Below are 21221 nucleotides of genomic sequence, written 5' to 3'. Positions count from 1 at the left end.
AAATGACAGCCTATTCCATGGGACAGCCTATTCCAGGGCCATGCCCTGAACAAAAGTAGTGCACTATATAGGGAAGTGGTATTCAACTCTTACCCTATGAGGTCTGGAGCCTGCTGGTTTTCTGTTCTACCTGATACTTAATTGCACCCACCTGGTGCTAAATCAGTCCATGATTAGAAGGGGGGAAAAAATGGAAAAGCAGTGGAACTGGCTTCGAGGTCCAGAGTTGCGTTTGAGGGATATAGAGAACAGGGTGCCATTTGRGATGCAAGCTCAGGATGTTCATAGGCAACACCCACTGCAAACTAAATTAATGACCTGACATTTCTTACCATAATAATTCTATTTTGAGGAAAAAGAACAACGTCACCAATATTGCTGCCGGATGGTGAAAAGAACATTTAAAGAAAATTATGAACCACTTGCAAAGGTAGGCCTTTTTGTTTGTCAATGATCTGATCTGATCTGTTTATTAAAATGTGTAGATACCCTAAACAAATTGACATTTAATATAATATATTAGAAATATACCAGAGAGAGACTGAGAGAGATCCGTAGAATAAAAGTATTGTAAATCATTTTATGTCCTTGTTTTAGCATTATTCCTCTTCTTTGTCCTTAAGATCTGCAAAGGCTTTTTTCACCATGAGGAACTGTGACTCTCTGTGAGAAYGTTTCAGCTTGGCCCTGCGGTTCTGGAACCAAATCTGTGGAGAACAGTGCATATAGAGCTCTTTAGAACTACCTTTGTGGTGTAAATAGTGTACCTTAATTTATCAACTAAAACAATGTTTTTGTATAAGACTATCCAGTAATTACTCTGCTAACAACATTTTATTAACATGTTGTTACTTTATAATTCYGTAATTACTTAATTGCATAGTTGAGTTCAGATGAATAAATAACAGTCCCTATTTCACTTCTGTATTCTATTACAACGCAATAAGTAATGTGCTACTTAATAACTATTCAACATCAATTACAGTGCAACTACACATGTATAAGAACAACCTTAAGTGTTACTAGTTTATAATGCATACCTGTATTCTGTCCTCCTCCAGTTGCAGTCTCTGTGCCAACTCTTCTCTGATGTCAATACCCGGGTAGGAGTTGATGAGAAACACACTCTCCAGGACCTCAATCTGCATGGACCCCAACAAGATATATCCATCATACAATCAAATTGTATTTTTGTTATTTTCACAAAGACATCTGTCACAAAGTGAATAACAGTAACTAACAGCCCCCCAAAAATTGAAAACATAGGCCTGACAGAATATGTCAATGAGATGTAAATCAGAAATGCTTTTTAAAGGTTGATTTATAATATCTATATCAATCAATATTTTTGTTAGTGGAATGTTTTGTCACTCACTACACATGGAACCTATATGCCATTGGGCACAGTTGTGTGTAAAATTTAGAGAAACACTCTTTTCACACCACTTCCACACAGAAGGGAGATWTTCATAATAGGTATTAGSTGAACTTACGCAGCAGGTTAGGAGAATTAACGTAGGATGTTAGGAGACTGATGTTAAGGTTAGGGAAAAGAGTTAGGGTTAAAGCGTCTGTCTACATGCTTGCCATTCGAAAATGTTCAGAATAGATCGTGCATATATTATGACGGCATTGTTGTCTTCGTCGGGGGTTTTCTCGGCTGTTCGTGTACACAACATTTTTCTCGAGGCAAGCCGAAGTTCGGAACCGAAGTCTATGCTCTTTCGTCGGTCATTGGTCAACAGTAGGGATTCTTCAATTAAGTGTTTGTCGTCATTCAATGATAGACGACTTGTTTTCATGCACATTTTTTTTCACTAGATAAATACTGCACCAAACATCTTAGTTTGATGTAAAATTGTGCGACTAAGATCTCCTCGGCAAAAACCGTCAAATAAATGACAGAGTTCTCAAATGATCTTAACTAGATTCATTCTGAGTATTTTGAGGAARTATATACTGGCTACAGCGTSTCAAGATGGACAAACAGTACTATTGCCGCTTTTTATCGTTTTTCAAGTGGTCTTTTAAGGGAGTATGCTAGGAGCCAGCCAAACCGAAGCATGCGGGAAGCCTTTGGCGAAAATGCTCTCCTAACCTGCTACGAAAATCGCTTCGTATCAAAGTGTCATGAAAAATGTGCCTTGTGCCTAAAAGTGCATTTTTACCTGTGCACTACTGAATGCCGTCCGCGGCCTGCGCCCGATGTACCAATTCAATGTTCTCCTGTAGGACTCTGTAAAGTSTTTACAGTTGAGTTTATGTTCCTCTTCTTTTCTCTTAATCTCYGACGAAGACTTCGATGATCCTTTTACTGTAATGTGACGTCTCTGTTGGGTTGTTTCCAACTCTGAAATCCAGACAGAACCCAATATAACTCAACAGATAATGACAGCAGGTTTAGTCTACAAGGAAATCATGGCTACAATGTAAATAAATAATATTTGACCTGTCCATGGTCGATACAGCTTCAGGGACACATTGCGTAGTTCTTGCCTGTCCAAGTCCAACCCAAGGATTCTGTCTATGGTGAAAACTGGCCGTGCGTCAACCTGCCTGATCTGGCAACTAACTGTAGATATAGCCATAGTGTCAACCAACTGTCTTCTGGAAGCTGTCCGCTCAGGTTACGATTTTTAAACGATTCTGGGATTTATATACGTCACTAAATAAAACCGGAGGTTCTTAAAATTTAGCATATGAATTGGAGACCCCTATTCAGATTTTGGGGGTTGCAAATGGACCTAGGCATAAAGGTGTTATCTCTTTAGGCAAGTGATTCCGTTTCTAATTTTCTAACTTTAACGAAACACCAGTGCCATTCTTTTCATTAAAACTACCAAGGTAGAAAATCAAACCCATTCCCACTTTTAGCCTATACTGTCATTATGTGGGGCCAGTCAATTAACATCATTCCATTTCGTACATTTTTGCCATGGAAATATAAACGAATAACAATCCTCCAATACTATCAGGTTTAATCCTAATGAATGTTCCCTCTTCCTGCCGTTGTGATGCATATAGGACGGTGAATTATGTTTGGGCCAAACAAAAGCCGTCACAGCACCAGGTTGACATGTTGCTGGAAATCCGCGTGTAATCATTGTTCTTCCGCGATTCGACCTATTAAGAGCGGATTAGTGCTCGCTTTAGCGACCAGAACAACGGGAGCTTTAAACGAATTGCACACTTGTTTACTTTTCTCCCTGAATGGAAAGGAGAGGATTCGGACACACGGGACGTCCTCAATGCGCACGGTCGCGCCCAAAAACTTTTGTTCAGACTATAAAAGTAGTCTGCTACTGTATGAAATAATATACTTGTTTTTACAGTCACCCTCTAGTCTCGAGACACACACACACACAACCTAGGAGTTCTAAAATAAGACAGCCTTGAATTAGTGTACCTTTATTGTTGAAAAGCTATTTAAGACTGCAACAGTAATCACTGAAGTATAGAGTAAACTTGATCCTATTTCCCCCTGCATCAATAAAGTGCAGTCCCCCATATTAACATCTCAGTAACAACAGTTCCTAACTACTCCTTTAAACACCTTTCTTCAAAATGATAATAAAGCAGACTCAACTTTCATTATCAGTAATATGTCAAATCAATTCCACTTGGTTGATATGATAGTTTTCCCTGCATCATGTCACTGCAACATGTGTTCACTATGAGTGAAGTGATAAACTTAGTCAGAGCTCAGCAGAAACTTACATAGCAATGGGTTATGGTTGAGGAACATTTCAGACAAAATGTATGTAGTGCATTTCTTTATACAGAAATCTGAGAAAAACACAAACCATTTCAAAACATAAAATGGATTAACACACATAATGGGAAAAAACGAACAGTTCATAGATCCTGTTTTCCCTTTTCCTTTTAAGAGTCAATGCCCTGATTTAGCACTTTGTATTATAGTATTGTTCTTTGTTCCAACCAATGAGATGAATACATTACACCTCAGGCACAGGGTCTGTTGGGCTATGGCAAGTAGTCTGATCCATTGAATGAGGAACCATTATTGGTGTTTGGGGTTAAAATGATTAGAGATCTAAATTCTCATCTTGAAACCAAACACACTCAAAACGGTCAATTGAAAGGGTAATTATTCATTATAGAAGAAAGAAAAAAAGCATGACAATTAGGTATCTTGAATGATGGGATCCAAAGCACATGCAATCGTGTTAGCTGACTGGAAGACAACATGTATATGGTTTACATAAACAAGTAAGTATTTTATAAAAGTCATTACAGTATTAACATGTGCAATGTCTTCCCTTCCCCAACAAATTAATACACTCTATAAATCTCTATGTTTTGTAGTATGCCATGGTATTCAGAGTCAGAACCACCCTGATTATAAAAAAAAAAAGAAGCTTAAAACACTAATCATCTCCTTCTACATTTCCTCTGAATACAAGTACCAGTATATMATACATGATTTACATATGGAGGATGAGAAAGATCCGGAAGGATTCTTTGAGTGTTCAGTCATTCACACACATTTCTCCTCTTCTTTTGTTAGTTTAGTGGGGTCTTAATCCATCTTTGTTTAACGTTATAAAGTCTATTTGCAGTCCAACTCCTCTGTAAAACAATGTAGGAGCCAGAGAAAAGCCCATAGAGGCTAAGCCGAGGCCCAGGGCTGAGGAGCCGAGGAACCAAATCCCGCTCTAACTGTGCATTTTCACTGGATACTACTTTGTAGTAAGACATCGCCAAGCTTGTGCAGTTGTCTGTTCAGAAAATAACATTGGCTCAACATAGGTGACTTTTTAAATGTATTTAACTAGACAAGTCAGTTAAGAACAAATTCTTATTTACAGTAACGGCCTACCCCGGCCAAACCCTAATCCGGACGATGCTGGGCCAATTGTGCCCACCACCCTATGGGCCAAAAACCACACAAACAATTGCTCAAAGTCTTCTCACGTCGTCTCCTTCCATTGAAGATGACCGATTTCCGGTAGTTTGATGGTCCAAAGTAGTATCTGGTGAAAGCTCTTTCCCTTCCATTCTGTTAGGCCTCCGACTCTCCCTTCTCCCGCCCCTCCTGTCCTGCATCACTGTCCTCTGATTGACTTTTGCTCAGCACCAGGAACTGCCCATCAGCACTAGGAGCAGGGGGGGTGGGGCGACTGGAGGCTGCGATTAAACGGCTCTGTTCCTCCAGGTCCTGTGGGTTCATTCAAATTAATTTATTCATTAATCAATGAATTTCAGTTTACTGTAACATGAGTGAACACAGAGGGTAATACAGTTATGATTATAGACCAAAAACTGATCAAGATAGGCATTGATCTATAAGTCAACAAGAATAGGAGAAATACTATATTGTCAATTTTTTKGGTATGGAAATGTATTGATTTGCTGGGACACTGACGCTACCTTTTCAATCTGTTTCTGTTTACTCAGCTCCTCCTGCTGTTTCTCCTTGGCCTTGTCCTGCTCMTCCTTCTTCTCTGTAGCTTTGCGATCCTGAATCAGCCCAAAATTTGTCAAGGTCCCACATGAGTAGCTAAGATTCATCTTAAAATCTTAACTAATTAATTCAACTAAAACAGAGAGTCTCACATGTCTTACCATCTCTGAGTGGAAAGCGATCTGTTTKGCCAGCCCAACACTGTCACATATCTGAAAGGAGAACAACGCAACATGCACTCAGAGATAACAAGAAATGAACACAGGGAACAGTAGACACATGCAAATGTCTTCCTTTTGTCACAACATGAAAACTATCAACCGTTTTAACTGATAGTGCCATCCCTATACAGACACAATATGCTTATTCCTAGAGTCAGGACTTGTTCCAAACCATGAAAACACATTTGCATGTGTGGCTGACCAGGAAAAACTCCAGGCCCTAGTTATRGCCTGTAACTACTGGCCCTTACCAACACATCATGTTAGAACAAAGGCTACACAGCAGAGCAGAACTTACCTTCTCCCCATCATTGTTGGACTCAAAGATATAGCAGACGGTGACAGGTCGTCCGTCCACCCTGCCTTCTGCAGTCTGCAGGACGAATCCAAACAGACGCCTGTTCTCCTGGTGGGACGAACACACCACCACACTGGAAAGAGGGAACTTGGGGAGGGGAGAATTAAAACAAGAAGTCATGTCTAATATCGAGTCTAGACAGGTGTTGTGTCAGTGATGATAGGCCAATAGCCTCTAGACAGGTGTTGTGTCAGTGATGATTGATTTGACCTATCAGTAATGCTACTGAGGAAATTATATAATTGACTATCAGTGAATAGAATGATAGATAAACAGAAACATGTTTTAATGGATGTAGTGTGAGAGGGAGGACCTACCCTCAGCCGTGTGACTTGTGTCTGAGGATCGATGAGCCTGAAAACCACAAAACATCACACACGGGCAAATCTATTGACTGTAAGAGCATGCTTTTAATTATGTCACACATTAAAAACAAAACGCATGCACATTACTCAAAGAGCATATGTCTCACTTGAGGCACTCGCAGGTGACCAGCAGGTGAGACTCAGTCATCCTGAAGATGTTATGTATGGCCCTGGCTGCTAGGATCTGTCTCATGGTCTCATAGATGACGTCAGAGCTGTCTGCATTCTTCACCTCCATAGAACCCAGGAAACGCACGATGAACAGCTGGTGCAGGATGGAGTCTGGATGGACACACAGACAGAGAGAAAGAGARAGAGAGAGGGTGACACACACACAGACAATGGCATGCACACAGACACACACACAGCAAGACAGACCTGACACAGACAGATAGACAGACAGAGACAGTACCTTCACTCTCCTCAGGTGGAGTGTCTCCTGATTCACCAAACGGGTTGGTCCTTCTTTCAGAAACGGGGAGAAAAGAAACACAAAAATATGAATTAATATGACTGTTTTCATTTCAATATAGCTTGAACCAGGGGCGCAACCTTCTGTAATTGCATTTTTATCATTGGAATGTGATATAAAAYGAGGCAACGGTGTGCTTTAGGACCATGCGGATGCCTCCGTGCATAGGGTAGGCTGTTTGGAGTGTTAATCCAACTGGATAATTAAAATAAATAATAACTTATCTCCCCCCACTTCTAAAACCAAAGTTTCGCCCCTAGCTTGAACATATACCAGGGGCTCGTCCCGCCTATACACCGTTTGGGAAACCCTGGTTAGTTAGTACCGACCTGCCCTGTCCCGCAGCCTTGGCCTGGCCTGCGTACTCATCGCTGACTGGAGAGATGATGTCAAACTGGATGGGCGTGTCAGGAGCCACCAGGGCGTCCAATGAGAGGACAGAGAGGGCCGGTGAGGCCGTCTCAGAGCCCGCTGAGCTCACACTGCTGGTACGCGCTGCCCGGGACCGCCCTTGTCTATACAGGAGAGACGGACGTTAGAGAGAGATTGAGGTCAGAGAGAAACGGAGGTTAGAGAGAGATGGAGGTTAGAGAGAGATTGAGGTAAGAGAGATGGACAGAGAGGTGGAGGTTAGAGAGAGATTGAGGTAAGAGAGATGGACAGAGAGGTGGAGGTTAGAGAGTTGGACAGAATGCAATATCATGACACCTCTAACTAGAGCAGGGTTTGTCTTAATTTAACTTACTACAGTAGGCTTTACCTTGGTTAGTCTTGATTATGTAACCACTTTATAGGCTAGAGTAGTTATCGGCTATACACTACCAAGGCCCAGAGAGTTCCATGGTCAGGAAAAWCTCCTGGCTCTAATAATAATGAAGTCTCTATGATTCAGAAACGCACGTGGTCGGCCGCATACTCTCATGCCTCTGCTGGAAGGAGGGAGACGGTGTCACAGCCTCAAGAGCTGATTGGTTCACTCTGGCTGCAATTTCCTGCCAATAGAAAGAGGGCATTTCAGCAATGAGGAAAGGTGCTTGACAACAGCTCAGTAACAAAGGGAGGTGGGAGATGAGACTCACATCATAGACATCCAGCATTGTCTGGGGGAATGTCACACCATAGGGCTCACAGCTCTAATTATAGATGACAGATCGAATGATGATGTAAGAGTAGGCTTTTCCAGTGATTGCCGGCTACTCACCTCTGGGTTCTCACTCAGATATATCCTCTTTGAGATGTTGTTTATAGTTGCAATCCACTGAGAGAGGAGAGGAGCACAGGACAGCGTTATTAGGAGATGCACGAATTCCATGTCTGTCTGCTGTATTTATACAATGAATAAATAAATAAGATGTACAATACATTATGACTAAAACTGTTGTTTCACCTCTTCACAGTCCTTCCTGCTATCTGCCTGCAATATGGCCACCCTGAAACAAAGACAAAGCACCTCAGTAACTTCAGTGAAAATAGTTACTAAGTTGTAAAGGTTCATAATCAAATCAAAATGTATGTCACATGCGCTGAATACAAACAGGTGTAGACCTTAACGTTAAATGCTTACTTACACGCCCTTAACCAACAATGCAGTTAAGAAAATATTTACTAAATAAACTAAAGGACTACAAAAAAGGTAACAAAATAACAATAATGAGGCTATATACAGGGGATACCGGGTCAATGTGGGGGATACACGTTAGTTTAGGTAATATGTACATGTAAGTAGGGGTAAAATGACTATGCATAGAGAAAACAGTGAGTAGCAGCAGTGAACAAAACAAATGGAGGGGAGGGGGGGGTGTCAACGTAAATGGTTCGGTGGCCATTTGATTAATTGTTCAACAGTCTTATGGCTTAGAGGTAGATGCTGTTAAGGAGCCTTCTGGACCTAGACTTGGCGCTCTGGTACCGCTTGCCGTGCGGTAGCAGAGAGAACTGTCTAAGACTTGGGTAACTGGAGTCTTTGACCATATTTTGGGTCTTCCTCTGACACCGCCGAGTATATAGGTCCTGGATGGCAGGAAGCTTGGCCCCCAGTGATGTACTGGACTGTACGCACTACCCTCTGTAGCGCCTTACGGTCAGATGCTGAGCAGTTGCCATACCGGGCAGGTATGGTACCATACCACGCAGGCACCACACTGTGTGCCCTCAGGCCCCTACTCCACCACTACCACATATCTACAGTACTAAATCCATGTGTATGTATAGTGAGTATGTTATCGTGTGTGTGTGTGTGTATGCATATGTCTGTGCCATTGTTTGTGCTGCTTCACAGTCCCCGCTGTTCCATAAGGTGTTTTTTTTAATGTAATTTTACTGCTTGTGTCAGTTACTTGATGTGGAATAGAGTTCCATGTAGTCATGGCTCTATGTAGTACTGTGTGCCTCCCATAGTCTGTTCTGGACTTAGGGACTGTGAAGAGATCTCTTGTGGCATGTCTTGTGGGGTATGCATGGGTGTCCGAGCTGTGTGCCAGTAGTTTAGACAGACAGCTCGGTGCATTCAACATGTCAATAACTCTCATATATAAAAGYAGTGATGAAGTCAATCTCTCCTCAAATCAAATTTTATTTGTCACATACACATGGTTAGCAGATGTTAATGCGAGTGTAGCGAAATGCTTGTGCTTCTAGTTCCGACAATGCAGTAATAACCAACGAGTAATCTAACCTAACAATTCCACAACAACTACCTTATTACACACAAGTGTAAAGGGATGAAGAATATGTACATAAAAATATATGAATGAGTGATGGTACAGAACGGCATAGGCAAGATGCAGTAGATGGTATAGAGTACAGTATATACATATGAGATAATATAATGTTTACATACCCTACATTACTTATCTCATATGTATATACTGTACTCTATACCATCTACTGCATCTTGCCATCTTTATGTAATACATGTATCACTAGCCACTTTAAACAATGGCACTTAATATAATGTTTACATACCTTACATTACTTAAGTGGCATTGTTTAAAGTGGCTAGTGATACATTTCTTTACATACATTTTTCCATTATTAAAGTGGCTGGAGTTGAGTCAGTATGTTGGCAGCAGCCACTCAATGTTAGTGGTGGCTGTTTAACAGTCTGATGGCCTTGAGCTTGAAGCTGTTTTTCAGTCTCTCGGTCCCCGCTTTGATGCACCTGTACTGACCTCGCCTTCTGGATGATAKCGGGGTGAACAGGCAGTGGCTCTGGTGGTTGTTGTCCTTGATGATCTTTATGGCCTTCCTGTGACATCGGGTGGTGTAGGTGTCCTGGAGGGCAGGTAGTTTGCCCCCGGTGATGCGTTGTGCAGACCACACTACCCTCTGGAGAGCCTTAYGGTTGTGGGCGGAGCAGTTGCCGTACCAGGCAGTGATACAGCCCGACAGGATGCTCTCGATTGAGCATCTGTAAAAGTTTGTGAGTCCTTTTGGTGACAAGCCRAATTTMTTCAGCCTCCTGAGGTTGAAGAGGCGCTGCTGCGCCTTCTTCACCACACTGTCTGTGTGGGTCGACCAATTCAGTTTGTCCGTGATGTGTACGCCGAGGAACTTTCCTGACACCACACTCCGAGGGCCCTCACCTCCTCCCTGTAGGCCGTCTCGTCGTTGTTGGTAATCAAGCCTACCACTGTAGTGTCGTCTGCAAACTTGATGATTGAGTTGGAGGCGTGCATGGCCACGCAGTCGTGGGTGAACAGGGAGTACAGAGAGGGCTCAGAACGCACCCTTGTGGGCCCCAGTGTTGAGGATCAGCAGGGTGGAGATGTTTTACCTACCCTCACCACCTGGGAGTGGCCCGTCAGGAAGTCCAGTACCCAGTTGCACAGGGCGGGGTCGAGACCAGGGTCTCGAGCTTGATACGAGTTTGGAGGGTACTATGGTGTTAAATGCTGAGCTGTAGTCGATGAACAGCATTCTCACATAGGTATTCCTCTTGTCCAGATGGGTTAGGGCAGTGTGCAGTGTGGTTGCGATTGCGTCGTCTGTGGACCTATTGGGCGGTAAGCAAATTGGAGTGGGTCTAGGGTGTCAGGTAGGTGGAGGTGATATGGTCCTTGACTAGTCTCTCAAAGCACTTCATGATGACGGAAGTGAGTGCTACGGGGCGTAGTCGTTTAGTTCATTACCTTAGCTTTCTTGGGAACAGGAACAATGGTGGCCCTCTTGAAGCATGTGGAACAGCAGACTGGGATAATGATTGATTGGATATATCCATAAACACACCAGCCAGCTGTCTGCGCATGCTCTGAGGACACGGCCGGGGATGCCGTCTGGCCCTGCAGCCTTGCGAGGTTTAACACGTTTAAATGTTTTACTCACGTCGCTGCAGTGAAGGAGAGTCCGCAGGTTTTGGTAGCGGGCCGTGTCAGTAGCACTGTATTGTCCTCAAAGCGAGCAAAGAAGTTGTTTAGTCTGTCTGGGAGCACGACATCCTGMTCCGCGACGGGGCTGATTTTCTTTTTGTAATCCGTGATTGACTGTAGACCCTGCCACATACCTCGTGTCTGAGCCGTTGAATTGCGACTCTACTTTGTCTCTATACTAACGCTTAGCTTGTTTGATTGCCTTGCGGAGGGAATAGCTACACTGKTTGTATTCGGTSATGTTTCCGGTCACCTTGCCCTGATTAAAAGCAGTTGTTCGCGCTTTCAKTTTCACGCGAATGCTGCCATCAATCCACAGTTTMTGGTTTGGGAATGTTTTAATAGTTGCTGTGGGTACRACRTCGCCGATGCACTTGCTAATAAACTCGCTTACCGAATCAGCGTATTCGTCAATGTTGTTGTTTGACGCAATGCGGAACATATCCCAGTCCACGTGATCGAAGCAATCTTGAAGCGTGGAATCAGATTGGTCAGACCAGCGTTGAACAGACCTGAGCACGGTAGCTTCCTGTTTTAGTCTCCGTCTATAGGCAGGAAGCAACAAAATGGAGTCGTGGTCAGCTGGTCAGTGAAAGGAGGGCGGGGGATGGCCTTATATGCGTCGCGGAAGTTAGAATAACAATGATCCAGGGTTTTGCCAGCCCTGGTAGCACAATCGATATGCTGATAGAATTTAGGGAGCCTTGTTTTCAGATTAGCCTTGTTAAAATCCCCAGCTACAATGAATGCAGCCTCAGGATATGTGGTTTCCAGTTTACATAGAGTCAAATGAAGTTYGTTCAGGGCCATCGATGTGTCTGCTTGGGGGGGAWTATATGCGGCTGTGATTATAATCGAAGAGAATTCTCTTGGTAGATAATGCCGTCGACATTTGATTGTGAGGAATTGTAAGTCAGGTGAACAGAAGGACTTGAGTTCCTGTATGTTGTTATGATCACACCACGTCTCGTTAATCATAAGGCATACCCCCCCACCCCTCTTCTTACCAGAAAGATGCTCTTATATCCAATAGTTCCTCCCGACAGTATGTAATAAAACCTAAGATTACCTGGGGTACTAATGTAAGAAATAACACGTAAAAATACAAAATACTGCAGTTTCCTAGGAACGCAAAGCGAGGCGGCCATCTCTGTCGGCGCCGGCAGTTCACCTCCACTTTCAACCAGGAGAGATTGACATGCATATTATTAATATTAGTTCTCTGTGTACATCCAAGGGCCAGCCGTGCTGCCCTCTTCTGAGCCAATTGCAATTTTCCTATGTCCTTTTTTGTGGCACCTGACCACACGACTGAACAGTAGTCAAGGTGCGACAAAACTAGGGCCTGTAAGACCTGCCTTGTTGATAGTTTTTTTTAAGAAGGCAGAGCATCGCTTTATTATAGACAGACTTCGCCCCATCTTARTTACTACTGCAGCAATAAGTTTAATAATATACTCCTCAATGCCATTGGATGAATCCCGGAACATATTCCAGTCTGTGTTTGCAAAACAGTCCTGTAGTGTAGCATCTGMWTCATCTGACCACTTCCGTATTGAGCAAGTCACTGGTACTTCCTGCTTTAGTGTTTGCTTGTTAGCAGGAATCAGGAGGATATAATTATGGTCAGATGTGCCAAATGGAAGGCGAGGGAGAGCTTTGTACACGTCTCTGTGTGTGGAGTACAGGTGGTCTATAGTTTTTYCCCCCTCTGGTTGCACATGTGACATGCTGGTAGAAATTAGGTAAAAACTGATTTAAGTTCGCCTGCATTAATGTCCTCGGCCACTAGGAGCGCCGCTTCTGGACGAGCATTTTCTTGTTTGCTTATGGCCTTATACAGCTTGTTGAGTGCGGTCTTATTGCCAGCATCGGTTTGTGGTGGTATATAGACGGCTGTGAAAAATATAGATGAAAAGTCTCTTGGTAGACAGTGTGGTCTATAGCTTATCATGAGGTACTCTACCTCAGGTGAGCAATACTTTGAGACGACCTCAATATTAGACATCGCGCACCAGCTGTTATTGACAAATAGACACAAACCACTCCTCGTCTTACCAGACGTAGCTGTTCTGTCCTGCCGATCCACGGAAAACCCAGCCAACTGTATATTATCTGTGTCATCATTCAGCCACGACTCGTGAAACATAAGATATTACAGTTAATGTCCCGTTGGTAAGATAGTCTCGAACGGAGGTCGTCCAGTTTATTCTCCCGTGATTGCACTTTGGCCAAAAGAACGGATGGTAGAGGCGTGTTACCCACTCACCGACGTATTCTTACAAGGCACCCTGATCTGTGCCCGCTGTATTTCCTTATTTTCCTCATGCGAATGACGGGGATTTGGCCTTTCCGGGAGCAACATTATATCCTATGCGTCAGATTTATTAAAGAAAAAAATTCTTTGTTCAGTTTGATGTGAGTAATCGCTGTTCTGATATCCAGAAGCTATTTTCGGTCAAAAGAGGCAGAAACATTATGTACAAAATAAGTTACAAACAATGCAAAAAAACACAAAATAGCACAATTGGTTAGGAGCAAAACGGCAGCCATCCCCGCCGGCGCCATTCTTCTTCATAAGCTGGTATTACTGGTTTATAAAGCTTTAATATGTAGTAATTTACTTCTTGCCGTCGAAGGATGTGATCTGGAAGCAGAAGCGTCGGTCCTCACAGTCCACGGCCATGACAGAGCAATTATCGATGTCCATGACCAGACCCCCAGCTACATGCCCTCGTGCCTGGCCCATCAGGTTCCCTCCCTGGGTGAAGAAGTACTGCCGGTCCCAGGAGGAAGACACTAGGCCTGTTTTACTGGGCGGACACATTCAGAAGAGAAAAAGGAAAAACATGGTTAAAATGGGTTGTTGTTCTGGTGCAGGTTGATATGGACAAACTTGAGTGGATTGATTTGATTGAATACATTTGTTGAGGTAGCCTCTGCCAGGCTTGTGYGTGTGTCTAGTGTGTGACAGTGCTGTCTTACTTGCGTCTGTTGAGGTAGCCGGCCTTGCGTGTGAGGTTGCGGTTGACAGGAACCTGGCTGGGGTCGGGGTCTGGCATGTAGAGGAGGTCACTGGCCTGCTCCAAGTCCTGGATGGTCTGTTGCATTACATCGACCTCACCATCCATCTCCCTGCGGACACTGGACACAACCACACACAAAATTACACATGCCCAGCCTTAAACACACTGCATGCAATATGGCAATAATTCCATTTGGCCTAACAGAAGGCAATATGGAGCTACCACCATTGCTTACAACTATCCAATCTTCTCAGATCTCAGATCTCTATTCCTAGGGGCTAGGAKATTCAGGTTGAAGCTTACTTCTGAACGCTGGTTCCTATGTTGGTGAGGAAATCTTCCCACTGCTGGGTGAGGTTCTCTGATCCCAGCTTGAAAAAGCTGATCTGAGAGATACAGATATATAGACATGCTGATCAGAACATATACTAGAGACAGAGAGATAGAGATACAGAGAGATAGACAGAAAGAGAGAGAGAGGAGAGAAAGAAGGTGTAAGAGAGAGAGAGAGGGACGGGAGGAGGAAGTAAGGTTGCTGTACAGTACCTGTGCCTGCATATACCCCAGCAGCGGCTCCAGAATGGCAATCTTCTTCTTGTACTGCAGAGTGTTGAGGGCTAGGAAGTAGTGCATCATGGTCTGGTGCTGCTTCTTCCTGGAGGTATACACATCCTCCATCACCTCGCCCTTCACCTGGAGAGAAGACACGCACACAAAATATCAGGTTTAATTTGGTGAGACAGTTATTGTTATAACAAGGTAATCTTATAATAATGAACTTCTCCAAAAATAATATTATGTTCCCAAAAACAAACCCTGTACCTTCTCGTTGTCCCTCCTTTTAGAGAGGCGGCTGTATCGGTTGATGGCCATGTCATGATCTGTAGACAGAAAAATGTCATGAGTGGTTATTACAATTACAACATGGGCTCATGAAATCATACCATGTCACAACAATAATTTGTTTTCATGTTTTACTGAGYAGTTCGCACTCACCATCACTGGCTATCTGGAATACTTCCTTCAGAGTCAGTATCTCTGTAGGGGAGAGAACGATGGTTAACATCCATTTCAACTATCTGTTCACATTCTGCCACTAGTCAACTTTACAAAGTGCCAGACGTTGGTCTAGGCTAGCGATAGTGCAGCACAGCCACCTTCGGACTCCTATTAAATTATATTTATTTAATAGGATATTATATGTAATTCTATGCCCTTGTCATCCCTGTGATCTGTCTCCAGCTCTCATACCTGTATTTATCTCTATATAAACAGTAAAAAAAAAAAAGGGGAATGGAACTTAGAGTCTTACCTTTTAAGTCCCTCTCCTTAAACTGGGTGATAGGGAACATCATGGCGTCAGCCAGCTGAGTGGAGAGGACTGCATGACAGGAACTCAGCTGTGGGAGAGAAGAAAGGCCAGTTACATTATTGAATCTCCTCAGGGAAATGTGTCTCTCATCACAGAGGAGCTTAGCGAGAAGGAAGAGAGAGGTAAATACAGAGTGAAGGAAGGGAGGGGTTTAAATTAAGATTGAAAGAGTATGTAAGAGTGAAGGATCGGAGAGGTTAAGACAGAGAGATGGAAGAGGTTGATGGACTGAAAGAAGGAAGAAGCTAAAGTGCAGTGTGAGAGAGTGTTTATAGTGTAATTAAAGAAGGTCATTGTTTTGACAATGTAATCCTATGTGAGCAGCAGCGTGCCACAGGGAGGAGGAGGATGAGGGCAGTGCAGCAGTTCTCACCTCATCTATGACTTTGGCAAAATGCTGCAGGGTGGAGCTCATGACCTCGTCGTCGCTGCAAAGAGGGAAGCGCTGCAAAGACAGGCCAAAGTCCGAATTCATATCCCATTTATATTTTAGTCATTTGACAGACRCTCTTATCCAGAGGGACCTACAATCAGAGCATTCTACTAATGTTCTAAACAAACGGGTTTCTTAGAAGATGCAKGAGAAAGAGAAATGCAAGCATTTCCTGACTGGAAGAAAATTAACTAGGCCCTAGTTTCTTGCCTGGTCACGTTGTAAAACAAAACTCTGGGCCCTAATGATAATACCATAATTGACAMGGTGTTTTTATGTTTCACCTGGTCCTAGTAGTGCATTAACGTGCCATAGAAAACATAACGGACAGTTCAAAGGGAAATCCATCACCACCAATACCTCTATCATGCAAGCATGTTGATATTGTGAGAACATACCTGTTTCTCATACTCCTTCAGAAGTTTGGAGGTGAGATGGGTGGCAGCACTCAACTCATTCTGAAAAGGAGAAAAGCAAATGTAGTTTTACCTAACCAACTACTTATTATTGTGTGTTTGTCTGCTTGGCCTTAAGGCCTTAACTACATATGAGGAGGTCTAGAAAATTTCTCTCATTTGTAAAAATGTTGAATAGTACAAATACAGTCCATTCGGAAAGTATTTCAGACCCCTTGACTTTTTCCACATTTAGTTACAGTCTTGTTATAAAATTAATAAAAGTATTTATTTTTCCTCATCAATCTACGCACAATACCACATAACGACAAAGCAAAAACATTTTTTTTTGCAAATGTATTAATTACACTTTGGATGGCGTATCAATACACCCAGTCACTACAAAGATTTCACCATGAGGCCAATGGTGACTTTAAACAGTAACAGAGTTTATTGGCTGTGATAGGTGAAAACTGAGGATGGATCAACAACACTGTAGTTACTCCACAATACAAACCTAAATGACAGAGTGAAAAGAAGGAAGCCTGTCAGAATACAAATATTTCAAAACATGCATCCTGTTTGCAATAAGGCACTAAAGTAAAACCGCAAAAAATGTTGCAAAGAAATGAACTATGTCCTAAATACAAAGTGTTATGCTTGGGGCAAATCCAACACAACACATCCCTGAGTACCACTCTTTATGTCATGGGTATGCTTGTCTTTGCAAAGGACTAGTTTTTTTTTTTTAATTAATGAAAAGAAACAGAAAAGAGCTAAGCAGGAAAACCCTGCTTCAGGAAAACCTGGTTCAGCCTGCTTTCCAACAGAGACTGGGAGACAAATTCCTCTTTCAGCAGGACAATAACCTAAAACACAAGGCCAAATATACACCGGAGTTACTTACCAAAACGACATTGAATGATCCTGATTGGCCTAGTTATAGTTTTGACTTAAATCTACTTGAAAATCTATGGAGACTTGAAAATGGCTATCAAACAATGATCAACAACCAACATGACAGAGCTTGAAGACTCAGACAGACTCACAGCTGTAATTGCTGCCAAAGGTGATTCTAACATGTACACTCAGGGGTGTGAAAACTTATGTAAATGAGATATCTGTATTTAATTTTCAATAAATTTGCAAACATTTCTAAAAACATGTTTTCACTTTTGTCATTATGGGATCTTTTATGTAGATGGATAAGATAAAAAAAAGTTTAAAAAAAAAAACAATTTTGAATTCACAATAAAATGTGGAATAAGTCAAAGGATATGAAAACTTTCTGAAGGCACGGTATTTTGTACAGACAATAAAGAAAATAAATGATGGGTCTACATCTTAATATTGCTCCCAGCATTGATCAAAGCTAAGAATGTTTATATTATTGATCTGACTGAGTTCTAATTGTGCCTGCCYCTTTGAATCATGAACAGGGGTTTATTCATTATGTTCGCCTACGCCTCCTGGATTTGCCTTTTTGGCAGCACATTCACTACCCTTTCGCAGGAAACAGGCCAGGGGCCTGGGACGTGATATGAACTCCCCGCCTCGCATTCGGCTCAATTAGAGACTTGAGACGCTGCTGACAGTATGCTTGCGAGATGCTGGACAAAAGGAAGTTTTAAAACCATCCTGCGATTAATACTGTGTTTACAGACATCCCCAAAACAACCAAAAACCAAATCTCAGAGAATGAGTGCACAACTGGTAAATAGTCGCTTATAAATATGTCCGTGAGTCAGGTGGCTAGCTGCCAGCAGAGACATATTGCAATAATGTTGAAGGGCTCTGGCTAGTATTACTTAGCCAGCTAGAAGAATGAAGTAAGAAGCCAAAGCGAACGTTAAACAGAGCCTATCTCAGCAGGAGCAAAAAAATACACTACTAAGTTCACATAATAACGTTGCTCTACAGAGAGTAGGCTACCGAGACAGACAGTGATGCAGTGCCTAGTAGTGAAGCAGGCTGCAATGCATGCAGAAGGGAGGGAGCAGAGGAAACAGAGGTTACCAAACTTGGGGTCAGAGCCCCATGTGGGGTCCCCTGAGAAAATCTRTACTAATCTTATCAAACAAATTTGGGGGAAAAAAACATACGTTTCAATATGAACATCTCCACGTGGCCTATGTTCCCTAAAGGCCGACATTAAAATACAACATGCAATCAACATGCAAACAATACAGTTCTGAAAATGTCATACGTTTTTGGTTTGTCTCTCCAATGCTACATGTCAGTGTGAATCATTTCTCATATTTCCCCCCTTTCAGGGGTATGACGTTACAATTGTATAGCTAATAGGCTCTGTGTTTGTAGATGGACTGAGGTGAATGAAACTACAGCAGCCAAGGTGATAATGGCTGGTGGAATTTTTGCTTGTTTTTGCTGTTCCCCCAAATAGCATTTAAAAAAACATTTTATTGTGTAGAAATGCAGTAAATGAGCCTCAACTTTCAAAAATGTCAGGACCTCACYAAAACCCTGGTTACAGCCCTGTTTGTATGAGTGTGTGCTTGCTTGTTTATATATTTTTTTTAAGCCTGCACTCTAACTGGCATGGACTTATCCTAGAGCTTATTACTCACTTGTGCATCGTAGATTCTGTTCATGGCCTGGAAGAGCTTCTGGGAGTAGTTGGATATTGCATCCGCATCCTCCTCGAACACACTGAGCAGGGAGCGTGTCTGGCAACAGGGAGAGAAAGACAGTAGATGAAGGAACCACTCATCTAAGGAAAAAATTCAGGTTAGGCCTACCTGAAAGAGGAAGCTTAGATGGCACACTTATGTCACCGTTGTGCAAGGCTAATCTGGTCCCAGATCTGTAGCTTTAGCCAATCCCTCTGACTATTGTGTTCATCCCACACATCAGAGGTGGCCACCTGGAAAGCGACCCTTCATCAAGATTCTGTTTAGCTGAATCAGGTGTGTACTGTGTAGCTTGCATAGGGCAGGACTATTGTGTTCATCCCACACATCAGAGGTGGCCTCCTGGAAAGCGACCCTTCATCAAGATTCTGTTTAGCTGAATCAGGTGTGTACTGTGTAGCTTGCATAGGGCAGGACTATTGTGTTCATCCCACACATCAGAGGTGGCCTCCTGGAAAGCGACCCTTCATCAAGATTCTGTTTAGCTGAATCAGGTGTGTACTGTGTAGCTTGCATAGGGCAGGATAAAGAATGCATGTATGCCCAGTAGCTATCCAGGAGGCGGGGTAGCTGGGCGCCACCACTGCCATACTGTACAGCTACATGTCATGTCAGTGGGTGCAAGCTAGTGATCAACACTCTGGAACTGGTCTCACAGGTATGTGTTGTTGCATTCTGTCAGGGGAGAGAGCCTCAGCCATAGAAATAGAATGACTAGAATGGATTGGAATAWAATTAAATAGTATTTTCTATGGCCTCAGTCCACTGACATTGCTGGACAAGCCTGTTCTGCAACAGACAGTAATGATTCTTATGACTACTGGACATGCAAGCAGTTTTGTTGGATACTGTATCTAGGCTATATACCGTAGCTGAAAGAGGGATTCATTAATGCCAACAAATACAAAGCTAGGTTTAAAGAACRTTTAACATTTACTGTACAAGTGCAGCTCTCATAGACAAGCCAAATACCATTTATAAAAGGCCTAGCTATGGTCAGATAGCCAAGCCAACCCATCAAAATCCAGTGGTTTGCAGCTAGGGAAGTAGCTCGCTAGCTAGCCAATAACCTCGTCTCTAGATTCTGGGGAAGTAGCGGTGTTTACTCAACTCCACGATAGGGAGGAAGTGGTGCACCCAGCCAGCCAGCTGGAGCCAGGACGGTCAAGTAGCTTGACCGACTAATTTATGTGTTCAATATCGTCAACAACACGGGTGTGATGTGTGCCATGGCATTGTCTCAATAGAAACCCATTATCTAACTAGCGTTACTTTTATCAGGTGGTGCAAAGGCCGATAATGCAAAAATAGCTACTACCATTGACAGCTGGCCAAATATCATGAAGCAGTTTCGCTAGTTTGCCTGGGGACCAGACATATTCGATTTGAAGAGGCCACCTATCACCTTCTGACAGCTCTTTATTTGACGCTTGCTCGAGCGAGCTAACATGGCTGGCTAGCATTCGCTGCGCTCTTGCACACCACAAAGACAACAGGGAGCTACAGTAGCTAGCAGGATACAGAGCATAGTTTGAGATTACCTGCGGACTGTCCTCGAATGTCTCCTCGATCGGTAATTTATCTATTCCAGGCATGGCTATAGCTAGCTATTTCAATTCTTGCGAATATGAACTGTAATCGGTCAATAAGAAATTAAATAGCTAGCCTATCACTCCCACTGAATGTTTTCCCTTTAGATCAACCTCCACACACATCTCATCCTACATGCGGATGTCCCGCCTTTAGAACGAKTATGATTGGATCAAGTATTTTTTGACAGATTTCATTGGTTCCTTGGTGCTATGCAATGAAATACATTTTGGCTCAATTCAACCGTTGCCCATAAACAGGCAAAACATTACAAAACATTAAGAACACCTTCCTAATATTGAGTTGCACCACCACATTCAATTAGTCTGGGCGTGGGCTCTACAAGGTGTCGAAAGCATTCTGCAGGGATGTTGGCCCATGTTGACTCCAATGCTTCCCACAGTTATGTCACGTTGGCTGGATGTCCTTTGGGTGGTGGACCATTCTTGATACACACAGGAAAGTGCTGAGTGTGAAAAMCCCAGCAGCATTGCAGTTTCTGACACAAATGGGTGTGCCTGGCACCTACTGCCATACCCCCCTTTC

The 21221-nt window shown here is 42.9% G+C and overlaps 2 protein-coding genes across 3 annotated transcripts; both read right to left on the bottom strand.

Annotated features, from left to right (window-relative positions):
- Nucleotides 1-566: 566 nt before the first annotated feature.
- LOC111972918 (homeobox protein ANF-1) lies at nucleotides 567-2632 on the bottom strand. The gene is made up of 4 exons (XM_024000061.2): nucleotides 2450-2632; nucleotides 2169-2350; nucleotides 1041-1142; nucleotides 567-707 (listed from the first exon to the last, which is right to left on the bottom strand). The coding sequence occupies exons 1-4, from the start codon at nucleotides 2586-2588 to the stop codon at nucleotides 600-602; spliced, it is 531 nt and encodes a 176-aa protein (XP_023855829.1). The 5' UTR covers nucleotides 2589-2632; the 3' UTR covers nucleotides 567-599.
- A 760-nt stretch (nucleotides 2633-3392) lies between these two features.
- Nucleotides 3393-20816, bottom strand: LOC111970772 (DCC-interacting protein 13-alpha). Of its 2 annotated transcripts, none has more exons than XM_023997533.2 (22): nucleotides 20627-20816; nucleotides 19023-19121; nucleotides 16438-16497; nucleotides 15980-16051; nucleotides 15547-15634; nucleotides 15231-15272; nucleotides 15057-15115; nucleotides 14781-14927; nucleotides 14538-14620; nucleotides 14194-14352; nucleotides 13833-14021; nucleotides 8229-8271; nucleotides 8043-8099; nucleotides 7742-7833; nucleotides 7171-7356; nucleotides 6782-6834; nucleotides 6477-6651; nucleotides 6322-6358; nucleotides 5945-6091; nucleotides 5587-5637; nucleotides 5392-5481; nucleotides 3393-5179 (listed from the first exon to the last, which is right to left on the bottom strand). In XM_023997533.2, the coding sequence occupies exons 1-22, from the start codon at nucleotides 20678-20680 to the stop codon at nucleotides 5024-5026; spliced, it is 2139 nt and encodes a 712-aa protein (XP_023853301.1). In that variant the 5' UTR covers nucleotides 20681-20816; the 3' UTR covers nucleotides 3393-5023. The 2 variants fall into 2 exon arrangements, with proteins under 2 accessions (XP_023853301.1, XP_023853307.1); XM_023997539.2 differs by having other exon boundaries at nucleotides 6782-6831.
- Between the last annotated feature and the right edge of the window lie 405 nt (nucleotides 20817-21221).

The sequence above is a fragment of the Salvelinus sp. IW2-2015 genome, linkage group LG1 (genome assembly GCF_002910315.2).
Source record: "Salvelinus sp. IW2-2015 linkage group LG1, ASM291031v2, whole genome shotgun sequence".
NCBI classification, from domain to species: Eukaryota; Metazoa; Chordata; class Actinopteri; order Salmoniformes; family Salmonidae; genus Salvelinus; species Salvelinus sp. IW2-2015.
The sequence above is the reverse complement of the archived record's forward strand: the minus strand, read 5'-3'. Positions and strand labels throughout refer to the sequence as shown.